Raw genomic sequence first — 23907 nt, forward strand, 5'->3', positions numbered from 1 at the left:
AGACTTCCACTCTTCAGCTGGAGCTGACTGCATGTGAAAAATTATTTGCAGGAATCATTTGAATCCTAGGATGAAGATACCTTTCTCCAGAGAGGATTTTTATTGGCTTCTGCCAAGCACCTTGGGGCACTACTAATCTAGGACCACTTTTAATCCACATTCAAGACTTGAGATTCAAGACAAAGAGAGTAACACAAACAGGGCTGCAAATCCTGGGGGGTGGGGGGTGAATCATTTCCAGTTCACTGTTACCCTGAAGGTATAACTCTTTGGGGTATCTATGTAAAGAGGGTGAAAGGGAATTTAAGCAGAATTCCTTTCCACTCCTACTTTGGGCAGTCTTTGGGTTTTGATTACGGAGCCCCTTGCTCCCCACAAGACCACCAAGACTCAGCTGAATCTTAACAAATGTTACTTCTGGATCAGCGAATGTCCTCACATCAGCACAGTGGCTTCCAGTGCTTTCCTTGATTTTAGCCTAGAAATAAACACCTCACTGCCTTTTTAGCTCTTCTTTAGAAAAATTTTTCTTTATATACATATATATATATATATATATATATATATATATATATATATGTATATGTATATATATACATTTCAAAAAAAGTTGTCCTTAAGCGAAAAGTTGATCTAAATAACCTAGCCTACCAGAATTGGAAGCAGCAATCTGTATGTTATTTTACTTCTGTAATTTCATAAATTTGATTATTCTAAGGAAAGTAATTTTATAGGACACTGAAAAATGCAAAGCAATTAGCATCAGCACCGATAGACACGTACTTCGGGAGATTTATCTCAATGAGATATAAAACACACTGAACCGTATAAAACACACTGAAGTTGTCTATATGAAACACCATTATATTATGATCGTAAGATTTCTTATGGAATAAATTATCAGAATACACGTTGAAGTATGCCTCAGTACACAGAGGCTGAGAATACAAAAGTCATAAATAACACCTCCAGTTCTTAATAATATACAAATAGTTAAATTCAGAGGGACTTCCCTGGTGGCTCAGTGGTTACGAATCTGCTTGCCAATGCAGGGGACATGGGTTCGATCCCTGGTCAGGAAAGTTCCCACATGCCGCGGAGCAACTAAGCCCGCGAGCCACAACTACTGAAGCCCGCGTGCCTAGAGCCCATGCTCTGCAATAAGAGAAGCCACGACAACGAGAAGCCCGTGCACTGCAACAAAGAGTAGCCCGCGCACTGCAATGAAGAGTAGCCCCCCGCTCGCCACAACTAGAGAAAGCCCACGCATAGCAATGAAGATCCAACGCAGCCAAAATAAATAAATTAATTAATTTAAAAAAAATAAAATAAATTCAGAGAAATCTGAACTACAACTTGGGATTATTAAGAAGGATATCTAAGAAAACCACTGTAAAGCACTGTGCAATTCCAGAAAACTAAATCCTCAGGACTAGCTTTGTTTTGCAGAAATCTAAATGATAATGGGCACAATGCTAGAAATGTAAAGCTTTCATATTTATCGTTGACCCCATGAAGAAGCCTTCTGAAAAATACTCAACTAAATCAGGATTTAGTGTTTGAGAAGCAAAAAAATAAAAATAAAAAGCCCCTAAATACCAAAACATAATCATGTGATTTTCTAAAAGCCTTACAAGTAACATTAAATCATTAATAAAATAGGCAAGTTTTTATGAAGGTAAAAAGAAAAGTTAAGTAAGGAAAATCACACAGATTACTAAAATCAAAAGTTTTAGAGAAAAAAAAGTTTTAGTATCCTAAACCATCTTGGTTTTGGGGTATACTACATTCAATGAGAAACCCAAGCTAATTCACACCCATATATCTCCAAAGATAATAAATCTAAGCTCCTACACAAAAAGTTTCTTTTGTCTAGCTTTTTAACTCAGGTTTAATATTACCAAATATTTGAAAAAGAATCCAGCCAAGAAATAACACTAGAGTCAGAAAACTCATAGTATTAAAAAAGAAGTCAACACTATACTATTATCACATCAACTTTAAATTAAATTTTAATATCTGAGAAAGAAAATATGGTCACTCCAAGATACAAAAGAGAAATGTTAAAACATAAGCTCCTTCCATTTCTTTTAAAGAACAGGAATGTATTTGATAACATTGATACTTAAGGACATAGCTAAGACAGTTAAGTTTATAAAAGGATTACTGAAAAACTATGACAAAATCTGAACTAAAAAAATATCCAGAAATAATGAACAATATCTAACAAGATAAATTATTAAAGGAACAACAATAAAGGTCTAAAAAACGAAATCACACAAAATATAAGATGTAGAAAGCCTGGTTCAAGTCTGTATATGAAAACAAAAGAGGGGGGGGGAAGAAGGAAGGGGAAAGGATGAAAGGAGAAGGAGGAAGGGGGAAGGGAAAAAAAGGCACCTGATTCCAAGTTGAAAACAGCATGGTATAGCTATGTAAAGTGCTGATGCTATCTTAAACTGTATCAGTAAGTATGGTGTCCAGGGTAAGTAGGTACACCCTCACTACTCAGATCTCTAGCTGAAGTTTATTCTCAGTTCAGGGCACCAGCCTCTAAAAGTGACACCAATAAGATAGAATTTGTAACAGAAGAGAGTGAGACTAAATATGAATATACTTCACCTAGGGAAGAGAAAGGTAATACCAACGAAAGTTTTTAAATATGTGAAGGGTCATCTTGTTAGAGGCTGTCTCTACCTCTTGATGTAAGAATGAGGACCAATCAAAAATTAGTATTTAGGGGCTTCCCTGGTGGCGCAGTGGTTGAGAATCTGCCTGCTAATGCAGGGAACACGTGTTCGAGCCCTGGTCTGGGAAGATCCCACATGCCGCGGAGCAACTGGGCCCGTGAGCCACAACTACTGAGCCTGCGCATCTGGAGCCTGTGCCCTGCAACGGGAGGGGCCGCGATAGTGAAAGGCCCGCGCACAGCGATGAGGAGTGGCCCCCGCTTGCCACAACTAGAGAAAGCCCTCGCACAGAAACGAAGACCCAACACAGCCATAAATAAATAAATAAATTAAATAAATAAAGTAGCTATTAATTTAAAAAAAAAAAATTAGTATTTAGATATTAACATAACTAGAGATATGCAGTAATTGATAACACTGTCTCATTTTCAAGAAGACCAAATCATCCACCTAGAAAAATGTGTATTCCGGCATCAGATAAGGGTGGGTTAGCTGACTGCTAAGATCTCTTGCATTTCTCAAGACAGTGTAGTAGGGTACTAGTATAAGCTCTGGAGCCAGATAGACTATACAGATTCAAATTAAAAGTTTCACCACTTATTAGCATGTGAGCCTGGACAAGTTACTTAACCTTTCCTGGTCTCACTTTTTTTTTTTCAAGTTTTTTCCCTTTTTTTTTCAATTTTTATTTTATTTATTTATTTATTTATTTATGGCTGTGTTGGGTCTTCGTTTCTGTGCAAGGGCTTTCTCTAGTTGTGGCAAGCGGGGGCCACCCCTCATCGCGGTGCGTGGGCCTCTCACTATCACTGCCTCTCGCTGCGGAGCACAGGCTCCAGACGTGCAGGCTCAGCAATTGTGGCTCACGGGCCCAGCCGCTCCGCAGTATGTGGGATCCTCCCAGACCAGGGCTCGAACCCGCGTCCCCTGCATTGGCAGGCAGATTCTCAACCACTGCGCCACCAGGGAAGCCCCTGGTCTCACTTTTCTAATTTGTAAAATAGGGACAATACCAGTCTTAAGGATTTAAAGGAGTTAATAAAAAATACATAAAGAGCTTAGAAAAGTCCTAGAACAAAGTAAAGAGTAAGGAAAGCTACCTATTTTTATTTTTGAATCCAACAGATATTTACCAAGCACTACTATGTGCTGGATACTAATTTAGCATCAAGGTTTTAAGAGAGTTTATAATTGAGTTTTTATTCTTGTGAGTGACATAAGATGCATGATATGGAAGGTCACCAGTAAAATACAAATAAAGCTGGATAAAAAGAATAAAAAGTAATGGTTGCTATTTTTAAAAGTGTGGTCAAGGAGGGATATTCTGATAATTGAAAATACATGAATGTCATGAGAAGACAAGCTAAGACAGTATCTTAGTGAAGAGTATTTTGAGATGACACAATAGCAAGTAGGCCAGCCAGGATGGAGGAGTGTAAAAGGTGAGAAAAAGTGGAAGGCCAGATCCTCTAGGGGCCTTGCAGCACTGTTAAGGACATCAGATACCTTGAATTCTCATAGATATGAATAGACTAGTTTTTATTATCACATCATAGTACTCAACCCACCATATTAAATGGCAAAGAAGCACTAAAAATACAAACAGTTCTAGAAGAATCTGCTTATTCAGTCTGAAATAAAAAATAGTTGGCAAAAGCTAAATTACTGGACCATAATTCTTCTATTATCTCTTACTGAAAGGAACACAAGAAAGTAAATTAAAGATGAGAAATTTGTTCCCTGAGGCTTCTAGGCTTGCTGCTCATATTCTTGAAATGTTTTAAAGCTAAAATCAATAAAGACTATATTACCTTAAGTTCAGCAACTTGTGATGAAATATGCCACATAAGGCTTTCACTTAGGAACTTCATACCATATGGGCCTAGCAGTTCTGATAACGACCTCATTTCTGAAAGGAAATGGAATTAATTTTATACTTTGACAGAGCAAACATTTTAAGAAGCAAATTATTAATGGAAAACCCTAAGAAAAGTCAGTAGAATAAATAAGAACACAAATGCAAAGCTAAGTCTAAGATACAATGTATGATTATCCATATAATTGAATGAAAATAGTAATAACAGAAGCAAAACCAAAAGAATCAAGCTTTCTTCATTCTCTAAAACATGTCAGAGTATTATTCACCTGATATGTCAGAATATTCCTCTGCGTTAAATGTTAATTCATTTTCCGTAGGTAAGTTCACAAATGCTTTCATTGCAGGGAAATAAGCTATATGACCATTGCTGACTTGTCTTAACAAAGTTTCCAGATACCTAAGGCGAAAAGTAAATTTACAAATGGAGATATTAATTCAAAATTTATTATGGTATACATTCCTGCATATAATTTTAAAGTTGACTAATAATATGAATGAGCAATTATCCATTAAAAAAAAACTTTCATAACTCATTCATTACAAAGAAACTTTATATCACTCCAAATTTCTAAATATGTTCCTTACCAATTTGTGTACAGACTTGTAATGGTTGGCTCTCCATGACTGTCTAAATGTTGTGTTTGTTGAAGAAGCACATTATTAAATACTCTTGTAATATCAATTTGCACATAGTTTTCTATTGACTGGAGTACAGTCATGTATGCTCTTACGCTTGTTAGAAGCTCTGATGGTTTTGCAATTTCCTGTGTGGCTTGATTATACATAGTCATTCCAACAATTGACCTGGGGTGGGGGGCGGGTAAAAAACGAATTAAAAAGTTCTAATTGTTGTATCTATATAAACAGGCCATTCAATCTACTGATCTCTAATATTAAATAAGCAATGAAATTTTAAATACACTTTGTTACAAATTCATGAAATTACTACTACGTTTATCTCACAGAAACAACTTTAAAAAAGAATATATACCTAAAAGGTATAATGAAATGGGAATGCAAGTGATTAAAAAAAAATACTAAGGGCATCAGTAATAAAAATGATTTAAGAATAAAGAGGTTTAAAAAATTCCTTTAACATGATATGTTGTCTCCAGCAAGTACAGTGGACTATTTAGTCCATAGCCTGAATTCCTTTGGCACTGTTATGTGCCAGTAGTTTTTTAGGCTTTATATATATTACCTACAGTCTTCATATTTAATAACCCTACTATGCAGTTATCACCACCATTGCATAGAGGGGGAAAAAAAACCACTAAGGTGCAGAATTCAAGTAAACTGCTCAAGGTCACTTTGTTTGGAAGTGGTGGGTCTAGGATTTGACCCCACATCTGCATGACTTAGTGCTACCTCTCAACAAAATGCATGACAAAGCATGGCAACAACAACAAAAGCTTTATTGTACAATAATCACTCACACCACATAAAACACAGATCTGTTTGGTTTATATCCCAAGAAACTGTATAAGCCTAAAAGGAAACAAATATTGAAAATACTTTCCTAAACGATCTTTTCCCACATTAGCCACCTTCTTTAAAACTCCCTGAGCATTAGATTTACAAAGATCTTAGACTTGTATTTGTAAGGATGAATCCTTAAAGACACCAGACAAACCCCATCACTAGTAACAGTCCCAGAAGAACAACTCAAGACAAAAACTGCTATCCTTGTACACAGCCCCTAAGTCCTAAGATTGTGCTCAAGTGATCAGCAAAAATCAACAAACTAATACTCACAAGCTATTTGTCCTGGCATAAAAATCTTTCCCAGGTAAACAAGTTTATATAGCCTTGCCTTGATCCTGATCACTAAGTAGATGTTTGGTAAAAAGAACATCTGCTTCTCCTTGGATTAACGGACCAGACTGTTTACAGAAGGAAAACAAGGGAGCTGTAAACTGAACCCTACCTTCCACCCACCACTCCCTACCCCACCCAGTTGAGAGCCATAAATACCAAAAGGCATAATGTCCCTTCGGTCTAAATACTGGAGCAGTCTGGGTTTCACTCTCAGGATGCCTACCTTACTAAAGAAGAGCAAAAAATAGTCTTTGCTCAACACCGGACTCTTCTCAGCTGATGACTTAACACTCAATTTACTGCCCATTTAAATATTCTATTTTGTTCTATAATTGTCGAAGCTCTAAGCTTTATACCGTTTCATTACTACTCATAGTACTTAACAAACACAATGTTATGCATATGGCACAAACACTTGTTAGTGACTACAACCTTTTGCCAAACTTTTTGAAAAACCTTTTGCAAAATTTTGTTTCATAAATTGCCTTAAGGCCTTCAAGAAAAACATGTTGAATCAATATTTTCTTTAATAAATAAGTGTGTAATTTTAGAAAAAGGCTGAAGCAATATTTACAAAATTAAAAGATTTCTGACTTGTTACATAAAATATCATTTCAAGAAACATATATATAACTTATAAAAGTAATTAGAATTGAGCGCCTTAAGAGTCTAGAATTCTACTGGCATAACAGCATACGTTGGAATTCACAAGACTTAAGTGTTCATCTAGTCCTGAGGTTTTCACACATTTGACTGTGATCCACTATAAGATATGTATCTAGCATCACAACACACTACACACATATATAAACAGTTTCATGAAGCAGTATTTCTACTTACTACATGCAATGCACTGATTTTTTTTCCTATTTCTTCTTCCTTCTTTACTTCCCTCCCTCTTCTTTCTTCCTTCAAATATTGATTACAACCTTCTAAACTGATTTCATGATCCTACTGGGTTGCCACCTGCCCACTGAAGTACACTGATTTGCTCCAATCTTCTCCCTTTTTCTTACAAGGAAGTTAAGACTCACATAGATTAACTGGCTTGTCCAGTGTTGCAACTAGTTAATAAATATGGGATAAGAATCTGGGTAATTTAAGTAATTCCCAGTTCACTATTCTTTATACTTCCCAGTTCATTATTTTTTGTACTACCGTTTCTACTAATTTATATACCATTTATATACGATTTCTACTAATGCTTTCCCTCATAAAAGTAAACATTGCATAGATATGAAGAATAAATATAACAAACTCATTAACTAAACCAACAAACAAAAACAGTTTATACTCTTTCTTACTTAGTAAAGCGGATTTCCAGATGAGAAGTCAAATATTCTCGTGGGGTAAAGGTATGTTCCCAAACCACCATGTTTGGTACATAATTTATAGAGAAACACAACTCAGAAAGTGCAGTGTGCAATTTATCAAGGCTGAAAAAATATTATTGAACAGTAAATTAAAAATTTTTTTTAGCATTTCATCACAGCAATACAAAATTAATTTTATAAACATATCAGACTTTATTTGGGAATAATAACTGCAAAATTGATTTTTTCTCTCTTAAGATCTGAACTGACAAGTTCAAAATCTCTAAGGGTATCACTAACCTTTGAGAGCAATTTTCTAAGGATAGCATCATTCATTTGTTTCTTCATTCAGATGATGACTATATTGACTTAATATACAAGAAAGAGCTTATTCTGCACTCATAAAGAATCATTTCCAACTCCTGCTGTACTTTCTGTTCTGGAGGAAGAAAGCTGTCTACAAAATGGCCAATAGCTTGCTCAACATAGGAAGCAAGGAAGTAGGCAATTTACTTTAAACAAAAAATATTCACCTATTATTGCTCATCTATACCTCCCCTACAAACAAACAAACAGCACTGAATGCTATCTAGTCTAATATACCCATTAAAAAAAAAGGACATCAAGTATTTTCTAATATATGACAAGATGCCAAAGTAGTGTCAGACATCTGATTTTAAATAAACTGAAAATCATAGACTGCTTATAGTATACCCCCCCAAATCTTTAGACAGATTCTTGGCCTTCAATATTCAACATATAAAGACAAATGACATCTATTACATGTATTTTCTTCAAAAATCCAAAATATGTATTTTGAGATGAAATAAGCACTAACTGGCTAATCAAGTTCACAAAGGTCAAAATAATTAACAACTGGGAAATGAAGAATTTACAATTACCAGCATTTCCTCAGTACTAATGCCATACAAAAAAATGAAAAAAAACTCCTCTACCTGTAACAAAAAGATACAATAATAGTGGATGGCTTACTTGGTCACTACCAGCCTGTTTTTCCTCATGCTCTCAACTCCTGGTTTTTCCCTTTCAGGTTCCCCTTTCTTACCAGTCTGTTTTTTTGACTTCTTATTCACTGCTTGACTGATGGTTTTGGCACAATGCTTGGGCAGCAACTGAATTTAAAAAGAAATGAAATCATACAAACCAATTACTTTGAAAACATTAACTACTGAAACAAACCTTAGCTAAATCCAGACTATGTGGCAAATATCATGCTAGCACTAAGAAGAGAGGTAATAAGTGAGATATAGAGTTTACCTAGCCAGCTTGGAGAGCCCACTCAGCTTGGTGAAAAACAGAAACGGGTAAATCTTGTGTGAAGAAACACTTCATAGAGGTAGTTATAATCAAAGCTACAGTTAAAGGACAAGTTAAAAAATACCAGGCAAATGAGGCATAAGAAAGAACATTTTACTGAAAGGAAAATGGCCTATGAAGACCAAGACTATGATAGGACATGATGTGTTCAGAATCTAGTTAGAATGACTAGGTAGTGGAGTATAAAGTACAGGTTAGAGCGGTTTGAGCTACCTTAGGAAGGGACTTGAATGCCAAGCTAGAAGCTCAATTTTAAACTGTAATCCTAAGGACGGAGGGAATTTTTAAAAAAACCTAATAATGGAGCTTCACAACGTAATGAGATTTACTGAGAGTGTGAGAATAAAATTTAAAAAAGGAAAAAAAAAAAAACTAGCTAAGAGATCATTTTCTTGCCTTCCTACACAATTTTCCTATCTGTAAGGAAACATTTAAATTATCACCTGGTCACTAAGAGTACACTGTTCCGTGCAAATATCAGTGATGAGATTTCTAGCTTGTTTGGCCATTTCATCGAGGAACATATTACATAAGGAAAGACTGCGATCTCCAATATGATGTCTCTGTTAAAGCAAAACAGTAACAACAATAATAAAAACTATAAGAAAGTAGTTTGAATTAAAACACTTTTTAAATAAACATGGAAAATAAGGTTCAAGTCTATTCTACAATAAGGAGTGAGGATGGGAGATGTTATAGATTTCTTTTATCTCTTTTAACAACTAACCTACCATATTGTATTTGCACACAACTGACATAAAATAAGTACCTGGTGATTATACAATTATGATTTCAAGGAATCTGAAAGGACCAGTGTCTTCCTTAACATGAAAAACTGTTAATTTTCAAATTCCAATGTCCTATATCCAGTTCTTAAATAATAAAATATCAAACACACAATATGAAAGATCAGATTTAGAGTTATATTTTCTGATCTCACCTGATTATACACACACACATGTGTGTGTGTGTGTGTATATATATATATATATATATATATACATAAAAATCTTGAAAACATAGAATTTTGTAGTGTATAAACAGAAAAGAAATGTTAAAATATTTAAATAAAATCATTAGAAATCAACTCAGTAAAACAAACAAATTCACAAGGCATTCAACTCTCTAAAATCAAACTCCCTATCCCAGAAGAGAAAAAAAAGCTGACCATGAATGCATTTTCTGAACACAACAGGGGAAAAAAAGAATATTATATCTAACGTTTGGGAGATTATATACGTATATGTAGATACATACACTCACTCAAATCAATCTATCTCTAGCTACAGAATTCTGTATCATTTGAGTTTTGGTGGGTGTTGCAATAGTTTAATGGGTTTTTCTTGTCAATGGTAACTGGAATGTTGAGTATATAATGCTGTACAACTTTGCACTATACATGTGCAATACTTACAAAGAGACAGCTTTTTAAAAAATTTCTATTGGAGTATAGTTGATTTAAAATGTTGTGTTAGTTTTTGGAGACAGATTTTTATAAGTGTTCTTTCCCTGATCTTCCATAATTATATAACAAACATATGCAGACATTACAAACATTATTTCTATGCTGAAATAAATGTAAGATAATATAAAAGAATATAAAAATACTTAAACATGTAAAATAACTTTCTAGATGTACCATGCTACCTTATAATGTATTTTATTTAAAATGCCCTTTAAAACTTGAATAGGACGCAAAACCTAAAGGGATCTACAGACCAGATACAATTAAATAATGGTTCACTTTATTTAAGGAAAAATTTCAAATTATAAACATTTGTGTTTTATTTAACCAGACTCTGACTCCTGAAAGATAAAACATATCCCTTGCTATCCCTTCTTCCGGAAAAAAAGAACACTGAACTAGCATTGCTTCAAACTTACTAGACTAACTTATTTAAAATACAGATCTGATTTCACTACTTCTCTTCAATGGCTCAAAAATGCTAAGACTGGAAAGAAAACAGTACTAAGATTTCTTAACTCTGGCTCTGTGCTGAGAACAGAGGATAATGGCAGAAGCAAAGAGACCACTTAGGAGACAATAACAATCATCCAGGCAAAAGATGATGTGGCTTGTTCAAGGGTGAGAAGAGGCAGGAGTCTGAATACATAAACATATATAAAGGCAGAGCCAAAAACAGAAAGGTTTCAAGTTGGGGTGTATGTGGAAAATCAGTATTTCTATTCTGGACATGTTACACTTCAGATGGTTAAAAATACCTAAGTTGCAGCAGGATACAGAGAAAATCTAACTCGAAGGGAAAGGTGTGAGCTGCAGATATAGATTTAGGAGACATTAGCATATGGAAGATTTTTAAACAATGAAACTGGAAAAGATGAGTGAACTACTCTACTGGATGGTACAGTTATAGCAACACGATAATTAGTTTCTCATTAGTACTGGCTACCATTATCTGGGAATCCTGCTGACCCAGGAGGGTGTGAATTTCAAATCTAGTTCAAAAGGTACCATCTTTCTTCAAATTCACTGTAAGAACTACAGCTTAAAATAAAGCCTCAGCATTAAGAAGTTGTTCTAGAGGCCTTTTCTATAACCTTTCTGATCTAAATGAGATGAATGGCTAAAACTAAAATTACAAAGCAAGATTGCACTGAGAACTATTAACTGTGCACACCAACTTACTCTATCCTCACCCTTAGGTGAATTCCCTCATCACCCTTAGATGAATTCCCTCAACGTTCCCAGAGTGCCCCATGTATATTTCTACCACAACACAGATCATCAGATCACGGATTTGTCTAGGGTAAAGACTGTGTCTTTGCATCCTTTCAATCACAGGTTTAAGAAGGCACAGCTGGAATATAACAGGCTTTAACAAGTTAGCTAAATGAAAAACAGAATAGTACCACTTACTAGCTATATGAATATAGGGAGAAAAAAAACATCAGTCCACCAGAAATTATCAGTAGTTCTGATTATGCTGTTACTTTGTTGTAATAATCAAATGCAACATAAGATGAGAAATGCTGTATAAATTCTATGGTTCTATATAAATATAAACACACTATTAATTACCTGTTGTAATTATTTGGTAAGAATTGAGTCTTACCCCATTAGGGAACCATAACTTTACCAACAAAATGAGGTAGAAACATTAAAATAAATGCTACGGGTTAGATGACGATAGATAAAATAATGATGAAAGTGCTATGAAAATATGGTAAAGGAGGGACAGATTTTACCTGGAGCAATGCTGAAAACCTTTTTGGAGGAGGTGGATTTAAGCTGATCATTGAAGAAAAAGTAAGAGTACGACAGGTAGAGGTGTAGTGAAATGAATTTTACGTATGAGGAAAAAGCCTCTAAGATGCCAAAAAGTAGACTAGTAAATTAGTACAGTTTACCTAAGGTGGGATAGTTACAGTAGGGAGTGGAAAGCAGAAGACTGTGAGTATATAGTGGATAAACAAAATGTGATATATACATACAATGGATTATTATCATTCATAAAAAGAAAGTTCTGATATATCTATAACACGGATGAGACTTGAAACAGTACATTAAATGAAATAGGCCAGACACAAAGGGACAAACACTGTATGATTCCACTTATATGAACTCTCTAGAAGAGGCAAATTCATAGAGACAGAAAGCAGACTGGAGTATACCATTCCAATGGAATGCTGAAGGATGGGGAGCTATTGCTTAAGGGTATACAGAGTCTCTGGTTGGGGTGATGAAAGTTTTAGAAATGAACAGTGGTGAGGTTGCACAACAATGTAAAGGTAATTAATGTCACTGAACTATACATTTTAAAATACTTAAAATGACATTTTTATGTTTATATATGTATTTTTCTTAAAGAAAAAAAAACAAAAGAAAAAAAAGAATGGGGGTAGAGATCAAATTGTTGACAATTTTAAATTTTTACTTTCTCCATATGCAATGGAGAACCACTGATGGTTCTTTAAGAAGGAAAGAGGCACTCTGGTGGCATTGTGTTAGTCTTTAAGGCAGATATTGAAGGAAGAAAAATTATTTAGCAGTACAGATGAAAAACATTGAAAAGCTGAACTACAATATACCACACAAATAAAATTAAGAGGACTTGATGTGTAATTAATGGGAAGGATGATGGTGAGGAAAAACTGACAGTATATCTTAGGTGTCATGATTGGGGGGAAAAATCTTTTAATTGTAAAAAATCTACAAATCTATTAAAATTGGTGGTATTATATCCTCACAGGTATTAATCTTAAAAGCACTCCCTAATAAACTTCCTGCAGGCTAATTTCTGTCTGAGTCTGCTTCCAATGGAATGCTGAAAAACAATCTGCAATAGATACTACCTAATGCTTAAAGATAATAATAATGCTGCTATTTGTAAGTTTCTTTTCTACAAGTTCTGCAGCTCTAAGTAAAGGGATTCAAGACTAAGTTAAATTATTTTTTAAAATACTATTTAATTTTAATATATATTCTTACCATACTCACAAAGTGATATTTCTTCTTGAAAGATTAGAAGAAATACTGAGTACATTTTTGATAGATACTTGGTATCTGTAAAACTGAGTAGTTCAATTACTCAGTAACTGTGTGTGCCTATATGTGAATATATTACAAATACCAGCAAATCTGGATTTTGCTTACTGTATCAATTATATTGACAAGTCAGTGAAATTCCTCTTTGAAATGTTTATGTTTAGTCAGTAATCTCTACAACTTTCAAGTCTTTTCAATGAGCGTTTCAGAGGAAAACTAAGCATTCAAAAATCAATCACTATATAACTTTACCATAAATATTAATACCTGACTCACTATTTATTTTAATAAAGGTAATTCCAAGTGACTTTATGATATGTTCTTATAAACATGTATGTATATTTATCTGATCATTCAAATAGATATTATGTCTATATCATATATCTATTCAAGCATTCTTCTGATTCTGCATAGAGATGCATTAAGTGGGCAGCTAGATTAGATAATTAGAACTTTGTGAGTCTTTGTGAACATTTGGTCAGCTTTATGTTTAGAGTAGTTTATTCTGCATACCATATAAATCGCAATACTACTCTGAAATTACCTCTTCTGGACACAGTTCATGTGTGCAACTCATAAAATGAGTGCAAAGTAGTGGGAATGCAATTGAGTATCTTGACTGAGAGGGTAATTCCAAACATTGTTGAAACATCTTCTCAAAAGCACGACTATAAAAACTATAAGGAAACAAAAATTAGAATCACATTTTTTATAGTTAAAATTTTATGAAACAGTACCTTATAATTAATTTAATTTGATTCAAGTGAGCAAAAATTACCAACTGTAGCATTTATTCTCTTAGGAAGAGAAAAGTTATTTTTCCAAAGAGTTGTCTCTTACACACCAATAATCATTTCAGAGTAATAAAAATACTATTTATATAACATTAACACATTTTTAAATAAAAAAATTAAAAGAGAAGATAAACCATATCCATGGCATATGAATATACGATATTCAAATCTTACATCATCAAATTTTATCAAAGCTAAGTCACTATCAATTTTAAGAAACACCATTATTTTATGTACCACTAAGAAAGAAAAACATTGTCAATTAAACAATGACACACCATCAATTTTAAATTACTTCCGGATTTAAGAGATGTTAAATCTAAAAGAATGTGAGGTGATAAAATATAGTACATCTTGGAATAATGAAGACAAACAGAAGTAGTAAACATGTCTTTACCTTAGATATGACAAAGTAAGAATGTGGTTAAGAGAAAATATGGATAAAAATTAATTAAATGACTGAAAATTTGCAAATTTTAAACATTATTCAAAGTGCCTTTATTTCCCAGAAAGAGAAGAGGAATTTCTGATTGCTGTATCCTTCTTTTGCAATAGGAACCTTTCTGTAGCTCAAAAATACCTAAACGTAAAATGTTCCGTTTTCTTTCCAAGGTAGCCTTTGTGTCAGACAATAGGATAGGGTACCAAATAATCCTTAAAATTCTTACAAACTTGTTATGTGATAATTGTGTTTCATGAGTTGCATTAAGAGATCCCTATGTCTTCCCCGCCTGGCGATTTGGATTTCTTCTGTAACACTGCTAATTAAAGCCATACTACAAACTGCAAAAATCATTGTAGATTGATTTTTTTCCCCAAAAATAAAAGCAACGAGAAGCTTTTCATAATGATCGTTATTCAATACAAAGAAACAATCACTATCCACTGAGACTATCTCAGCATTTTAGAATTAAAGGAATCTACTAGACTATTCCCATCAGCTTCCCTAAAGGAAAAAAGGTTAGGAAGCAGAAACAGAGTTGTTACTGTACAGCTCTGAAGTAAGAATACTTAAGTTTGAGTCCTGACACCACTGTTTATTAATTTTATTACAATCAAGCTCACTTATTCATTTAAATATTTATTAAGTACCTACTATATTAGACATTAAGGAAACAAAAACATGACCATCTTCAAGAACCATATTATGGGGATTCCCTGGTGGCACAGTGGTTAAGAATCCACCTGCCAATGCTGAGGACACGGGTTCGAGCCCTGGTCTGGGAGGATCCCACATGCTGCGGAGCAACTAAGCCCATGCGCCACAACTACTGAAGCCCGCGCACCCAAAGTGCGTGCTCCGCAACAAGAGAAGCCACCGCAATGGAAAGCCCACGCACCACAACGAAGAGTAGCCCCTGCTCGCCCCAACTAGAGAAAGCCCGCGCACAGCAACAAAGACCCAATGCAGCCAAAAATAAATAAATAAATTTTAAAAAGAACCATATTATGTGGGGGAGAAAAAGAGTTGTAAAGTACTAAGTATAACAAAAGAGCTATATGATAGAAGCAAAGGAGAGTGGAGCACAATGGAGGCAATAGTCACCACATCATCATAATACTAATGTCTTAACTTAATACTGCAGAGTGAAATTATGTGCTATTTAATTTCCAATGTTTGCTCTATTTGACCCTGATCCAAAACTTTTTCCCTTTAATCTAATGACACAATCTGAAGTGACTGCTTTTCACCTCCTCAAAGAAAGTGTAAAAAATAAATTCACATCAGTAAGAGTTGCTCTTATAGAGAATTAAAAATAGATACAAAATCCCAACTTGGTAAACTTCATTCTATTGGCAAGTTGTCCACTATTCCGTTTATTCTTAAGAGTCTACTACTGAACTGTACTAAGCACAACACTAACATAAAATAATCAAGAAACATACCTTTGGATAATAAAAATTTCAAATTCTGATTTAAAGAAAATTACAACATACCAAAATATGGAGAGATCTGATGTTTCCACCAACATTTCCACCAAGGAATCTACCATTTTTGTGTGAAAAATTATTGTATTCATCATCTTTCCAAGTTCTCTGTGATCTGAAAGACTAAGTGAAGCCTTAGAGACACTAGTATATGCCTGTAAAAGTAAAGCAAAAAACAAAAGTAGTTTAGGTAATGACTTTAGGTATAGAGCAAGTCTACAGGGGGGAAAGAAAAAAAAAAAAAACACCCACTACTGAAAAATACTTAAAGTTTATTGTGAGCAACATCACCTTTTAAAAATTGTCTACAGTGACCCAAACTTGAAATTCCTATCAAGAATTTCTTTAAATAAACTGAAATACTGTCCATAAAACAGAATCTAATACATGGGTCATTCATCTTGAATGCCCAAAATAAGTGAAGTTACAATATCAAAAGTATAAAACAACGAATTGTCATGGTGTTCCTACCAAAAGAGGTTTTCAATCTATTTCAAGAGAAAACATACATAGGAAACAGTAAGATGAAAGTAGGTATTGCACATGTTGATTCAGGGAGCTTTTAGATTATACTGAATCATTAAAAACTGGATAACATAACACACTGTATTAACTGATGGATTCTAGAAAACCACTGTGAAGATGGTAAAATTAGTGTAGGTTGACCAAAAAGGCGATAGGTCTTAACCGAAACCATCAGGATAGGTTGTGAGGAAAAGAAATTCCACTAAAGAGGTACCAACTCACAGAAAGTGAAACCTGCCCACGGACGGTGGACATTTCAGAAGGGTGGAGAACAAGAATAGGAGGGGTGCCTACAGGACAAAACACTGCTCACTATGGCTGCGGTTAGAGTGCAGAGAAGAGAAAGGAAATGGTGAAAGAAGAGATTCAACCAGATCCTGCAGATCCTTGAATATCATGTTAAAGAATTTAAACTTTTCGGTGAACCACCGAAGGTTCTGTGTGATGGCTAATTATTGTTTAGAAAGATTATTCTTTGTGGAGGGGGAAACAGAGAGGGGTGGGCAGAAAGGGAACAGAAGGCAGAGATCTTTTAGGAGGAAGTGGTGGCAATAATCCAGACAGGATTATGCTATGGTCTAGGGTCGTACAGTTCAAAAGTGTTTAATCTGGGAATGACTAGATGTGATAGGCAACAGAGAATTATGGATGATGGCCAGGGTTCTGGCTTTTGGGAGACATTCCTTCATAAATCTCATATGTGTGCCTACAAACGCAAGGCCCAGACCACTCACTATCCAGGCCATTTCTGGGGGTTATATTTGCATCTACCAAACTTGAGAAATAAAGAAATGTGTCCCTCTGGAACAAAGAGCAAGTATGCTTACTGTTGATGACAAAACAGAGGGTTCCTCAAACTCAGTCCTCCTTAGCTGCAAGACATGACCAATGCATAGCATTCATCTGGGCCTCTCTGTACTACCCACACGAGACAAGGAAGCAAGGGAAAAATGATGTATATATACTGATGTTCATGCCACTTCCTGTGCAGTGAATTAAGTCCTTTGTCTCTGATCCAAGACCCCCATGTCTTCTGCTAGTACCCATGAAACATTAAGAGACTAAATAATTATTGCCTTTTGAGTAGGATAAAAATCAAACCTCAGCTTCTACAATGGGAAACCTCAGCTTCTACGTGGAGGAAATTACCATTCACTGAGGCAGGCACATCACAAAGCAGAGTTTTATATTTTGTTGTTTGTGTCTGCCAGTAAAGGGGGGAGAATGAGGAATATGATGGCAATACTCTAATGGCAAGATATATTCTGGACATTCATCACAAACTAAGTCTAATGGAAGTTTAATTTACCTTTCATCAGATTTAAAGTATAAAGAGAAACCAGTAGTGGCCATGAGTTCAATAAAGACTTCCATTAACTGAGCCTCATTTTAAAAATTCTGAATTAAAATATCACTGTGAAAATAAATTCAGATGAAATAGATGGTGACAAAATGAGATAATTTGATTTAAAACACTCATTTGAAATGCCTGACAACAATGGAAGAAGAAACACACATTACTAAAAAAGAATTGGTTTAAATAAAAGTCTAAGATTTGAACAACCCAAGTAAATTAGAAGGCAGAAGAGAAGAAGCTAAATGAAAGAGTGACTGAAGATGCTTAGGGGACTAATGAGACACAGTGGAATGAGATGCCTTAGGAAGCAGAAAAAAATGGCAGAGAATACATGTAGAGAAGGAGAACTCTTCTTTTAAGACTACAAAGACTCCAGTGAAGGCACAAAGCATATTATAACATTCTCCCAAATGTTTATCCTTCTAGCCCTGCTCCACTCAAGAAGTGATATCTACAGAGCTCTACATCTCTCTCTGGCCATATGCTTATACCTAATAACTCTTGTCCTTCTACCACATCACTGATCAAACTCAGATCATTCATATCTTTTGTGAAGATATTGATATTTTCCTTCTTGTAGTAATACTTTACACTAAAAAGTTTCTTTACTTGCCCTTTCCTGTGTAAGCTATTTTCCTATTCAAATTCTACCTATCTTTCAATGTCTGGGTTAAAACATTGCTTTCTCTATAAAGCCATTACTAGCAACTCCAACTTGAAAAAAACTTTCTCCTTCCTAAGAAAACTATAATTAATTGTTAATCATACTCTGTCGGTGGCATATTTTAACATTAAGCTTTTAGATTTTTAAACTGCTATTTAATTTTTCATGTTTTGTGCCTTGTCTTCATAGCCAGGTTTATAAAATACCCAAAAGAGGATTTGTACTCTTCTACAGATTATATAATACTACTGTCAATATTTTATTTCCTGCATCCTATGGCCTAGTCTGTAGTCTTAGAACCCTCACTGTTGACCTGCTCTTAATAATCTCTGCAAACCTCCTAGATTCTGGACACTGCCTCCCACCTCACACTTCTGCCCCCTTTTCCTAGTTAAGACTTCTCTGGCTTAGTTTTATGTCCCATTATTTCCCTCCTTGGTATGTTCTGACCTATTATCACTAAAAAATAAGAATCTATTATGCAATAGAAAGGGGTTGAGTGACTGTATGTCACAATCCTGGTTAAGAGCAATGTTACGGGTTGAATTATGTCCCCCAAAATTATAATTCCTAATACCCCAGAATGTAAAGAGTCTTTATAGAGGTAATCAAGTTAAAATGAGGTCATTAAAGTGGACCCTAATCCAATATGATCAGTGTCCTTATAAAAAGAAGAAATTTGGATACAGAGATAAACAAAGAAGGAAGACTATGTGAAGAGAGATAGCAATGTCATTACAGTGTTGCATTTATAAGCTAAGGAAAATTTAAAAATCTCACAGAGGGATATATCAATTCTATATCTCTAATGCTCACTCAAATGCTTTATATTCTGCTGTATGACTGCACTGGACAAAGGTACAATTCTCAAGTAAATTTTTCAAATGAATAAGTTTAAGAATCCTGGAAGTATTTAATAAGGGTAAATTTGAAATGCACCTAAATCTCTAAAATTCTCTGAACCTAAATGTTGGTTTAGGCACTCCCACAAACTACGAGTAAGAGACTGAAAGCAGTTCAAACTTTGTGACAATGACTCTTTAAATTTTTGATGTGTATATCCTTTGGCAGAGTAATTCCACTTCTATTTTCATTCATTCTATAAGCACTGCTTATGTATTGTTTCATAGCACTTTTTAAAACAAGAAAATGTTAATTTCTAAACTTTATTTTTAACTGGAAGAAAATAACCTATAATATATACACATTAAACATTTTGGGATGGTGGTATCTCAAGTATTCTTTCCCTGATCTCCCACTAACCAGCTCTACAGTCTCAGGCAAGTTACTTAAAACTGTGGCTTAATTTATAAAATCTTAATTTCTAAAAATATGCTGCTGTAGAACACAGAGCAAGAGACAGAAAAGTGCCTATATATTTTGACATTGGAAGGAAAGAACCTAACAAAAGCAAAAGCACCTCAGGGAACTAAGCAGACTGCCAGAAAAGTACGCTCTTTCTGTGAGTCCTTCCTGAGACTGTATTCATCTAGAAATCTCTTCCTCAAACACATAGTGGTTATATTTTCACTTTTAATTAAAACACTTTTAAATTTTTTTATGTTGCAGAACAGTATACAGTATAACCTCATCTATAGGTTTGAACACCTAAAAGGATACTGCATAGGCCAATTATTAGAAGTTAATATTTCTGGGGAATGAAACTGGGAAAAGCGTGAATTTTCCTTTTCTACTTTACCTTTGGATACTTTGACTTTTTATAATGAGAACATATTATTATTATTTTTAAATATACAGTTATTGAAAATACCATGCCACAGTTTCCCCATAATTACTAGAAATATTTAAGGGGCAATTAAATTCTATCATTAAATTTACAGTACATACAAAAATTTCAGGCTTGAATTTTAAAAAGTCCTTAAAAACTATTTATGTGATGGTTATATATTGAATAAAAACTTTTTAAGTCTAGTATCATTTATTTCTGCATTTCAGAAAAATGAAGCTTTTAGCACTAGATCAGGGGATGGTAAACTATGGTCTGTGAGCCAGCTGCTTGCTTTTATAAATAGTTTTATTGAAACACAGCTATGCCCATTTGTTTACATATTAAATAAAGCTGCTCTCACACTACAATGGCAGAGTAGTTCTAACAAAGACTACGTGGCCCAAAAAGCTAGTTATGTAAAAATTATGATACTGTATTCAAAAACTTTTATATTGGTATAAGTGAGAAATATATTTATCCAAATTTAACAACTAGTACAAAATGTGTCTTCTATATATACAACTCAATAGCAAAAAACCAAACAAATCAATTAAAAAAGTGCAGAGGATATGAATAGATCTTTTCCCAAAGAAGACATACAGATGGCCAACAGGTACATAAAAAGATGTTCAACATTACTAATAATCAACTCACACCTGTTACAATGGCTATTATCAAAAAGACAATAAATAACAAGTGTTGGTGAGGATGTGGAGAAAAGGAAATCCGTGTGCATCATTGGTAGGAATGGAAATGGGTGCAGCCATTATGGAAAACAGTATGGAGGTTCCTGAAAAAATTGAAAATAGAACTAACATATGATCTAGCAATTCCATATCTGGGTATTTACCTGAAGAAAATGAAAACACTACTGCAAAAAGATATCTACACCCCTTTGTTCACTGAAGCATCATTTACAATAGCCACAACATGGAAACAACCTAAGTGTCCACTGATGGATGAATGGATAAAAAAGTTGTGGGACACACACACACACACACACACACACAATGGAATATTATTCAGCCATGAGAAAAGGAAGGAAATCCTGCTATTTGTGACAACATGGATGGACCTTGAAGGCACTGTGCTAAGTGAAAGAAGTCAGACAGAGAAAGACAAATACCATATGATCTCACTTATATGTGGAATCTAAAATAACAAAAAACAAAATAAAATGAACCAAAAAAACCCCAAACTCACAGATACAGACAACAGATTGGTGGTTGCCAGAGGCAGGGAGTCAGGAGTAGGTGAAATGGGTGAAGGTAGTCAAAAGATATAAACTTCCAGTTACAAAATAAATAAGTCCTGGGTATGTAATGTATAGGATGGTGGCTATCGTTAATAACACTGTATTATATATTTGAAAGTTGCTATGAGAGTAAATCCTAAAAGTTCTCATCACAAGAAAAAATAAACTTTGTAACTACATGTGGTAATGGATATTAACTAGACTTACTGTGATCATTTCAAAATACACTTATATATTGAATCATTATGTTGTATACCTGAAACTAACAGAACGCTTCATGTCAATTATACCTCAATATAAAAGTTTCTTCCATGAAGTAAAGACTATGTTAGTTATACAAAAGAAGTCTTTTCAATAGGTGTACAATAATGAATATTTTTTTCATACTAAGTTATGTTTTCATGTTAACTAAGGTATTCAATAACAAAACAGAATGACAATGAAAATTATTCTTACCTGTAATCTAAACCAGTCTAATCTCATTCCTCTGAAATCAAATACTTCCCCATCTTCAACTACAATAGGAAAAAGATTACAAAGCAAATTAATCTAATTAATTTGTAATTAATATAATTTGTAATAATGTAATTATACATACCTATATTCACATTTTAAAATTTAAGAGCTAAGACAATTCCACTTCTGGACATATATACAAAAGAATAAAGGCAGGGTCTGGAAGATATGTGTACACCAATGTTTACAGCAGCATTATTCACAACAGCCAAAAGGTGGAAGTACCAAAAAGTCCATCAACAGATGAATGGATAAACAAAATGTGATATAAACACAAAATGGCACATTATTTAGCCTTAAAAAGGGAACAAATTCTGTCACATACTACAACATGGATCACATGTTGAGGACATTATGCTAAGTAAAATAAGTTAGTGACAAAAAAAGACAAATACTGTACAATTCAGTTATGTGAAGTATCTAGAATAGTCGAACTCATAGAAACATAAAGTAGAATAGTGGATCCAGGGGCTGGAGGGAAAGGAAAACAGGGAATTGTTATTTTATAGAGTTTTAGTTTTGCAAGATGAAAGGTTCTGAATATTTATTGCACAACTATGTGAGTATACTTAACACTACTGAACTGTACACTTAAAAATGATAAGGTAGTAAATTTCATACTATGTTTATTTTACTACAATTTAAAAATAAAAATAATTTAACAGGTAAGAGCGAAATAATTTTCATATCCTATAAAGATGATGATAAAGGAGGCAGTTATGCTAAGAGAAGTGTAAAGTACAGACTTCTCTCCTAAACCCTGTGACTCTCATTTTGCTTACATGTCAATTTAAAGGACCTAAAATAGAGCATGAGGAATCCTGTGAATAGAAACTTTGGATAGCACGCTGCAGTTCCACAAAATAACTTTATATAAACCAAACACCACCAGGCAAGGTTACAGTAGATTCATTACTTAAGTGTGATAACTATAAAGATTAATAAAACTAAAATAAATTTATTACTCAGAAATTTTCAAGGTTTCTGATACCTTTTACTTAAATATTATAAAACTAAAACATCTTATCAGTCTACTGGAATAGAGTATTCAACTAATGGAGAGGCAGTCTATTATAGGACATCAAGTTTTGAGATGGACAGACCTGAACTTAACATCCTACTGTACTATTTAACATCTGTTAGAGTGTGGGCAAACCATGTTAAATAATTGAGAGGTTAACCCTCAAACCTTAAGTTTCCAAATCTGTCAAATAAAAGTAATAACAGCTTTTTAACACTGATGAGGATTAAATAGGATAATACATATAAAGTGCCTGCCCAGATTAACCATTTTATTGATGGTATCCATTATTGTCATAGGTAATGCTTGGACCAAATATGCACTTTGTTATGATGTGGGGTGCTCATTTTTCTTTATTTTTTTTTTTTATATTACAAAATGCTTTTTCCCCCCTGCTGAATAATAAGAAATGTTAAGCTATATGTCTCATGATTTTTATAATCATCACACATCCATTTTGGAAACCTTTGCTTCAGAATGAACAAAGTTAAAACAAAAGAGAACAGGTTAAACATGCCCAAAAATAAGGTAAGTAATTCTGTAAAAACTAACTGCTAAATCCTCTCTTTAAT

At 34.1% G+C, this 23907-nt stretch overlaps 1 protein-coding gene across 2 annotated transcripts in view; it reads right to left on the reverse strand.

Annotated features, from left to right (window-relative positions):
• The window catches only part of NCKAP1 (NCK associated protein 1), a 95741-nt gene that overhangs the window by 17685 nt on the left and 54149 nt on the right, over positions 1–23907 (reverse strand). For both annotated transcript variants that reach the window (XM_057551081.1, XM_007190372.2), the window contains exons 15-23: positions 22255–22313; positions 16278–16423; positions 14090–14222; positions 9482–9601; positions 8694–8833; positions 7692–7823; positions 5155–5373; positions 4836–4966; positions 4502–4599 (exon numbers count right to left, since the gene is read on the reverse strand). In XM_057551081.1, coding sequence (XP_057407064.1) covers positions 4502–4599; positions 4836–4966; positions 5155–5373; positions 7692–7823; positions 8694–8833; positions 9482–9601; positions 14090–14222; positions 16278–16423; positions 22255–22313 — 1178 coding nt within the window. The remainder of the gene's footprint in view (positions 1–4501; positions 4600–4835; positions 4967–5154; positions 5374–7691; positions 7824–8693; positions 8834–9481; positions 9602–14089; positions 14223–16277; positions 16424–22254; positions 22314–23907) is intronic.

The sequence above is a fragment of the Balaenoptera acutorostrata genome, chromosome 8, assembly GCF_949987535.1.
Source record: "Balaenoptera acutorostrata chromosome 8, mBalAcu1.1, whole genome shotgun sequence".
Lineage (NCBI taxonomy): Eukaryota > Metazoa > Chordata > Mammalia > Artiodactyla > Balaenopteridae > Balaenoptera > Balaenoptera acutorostrata.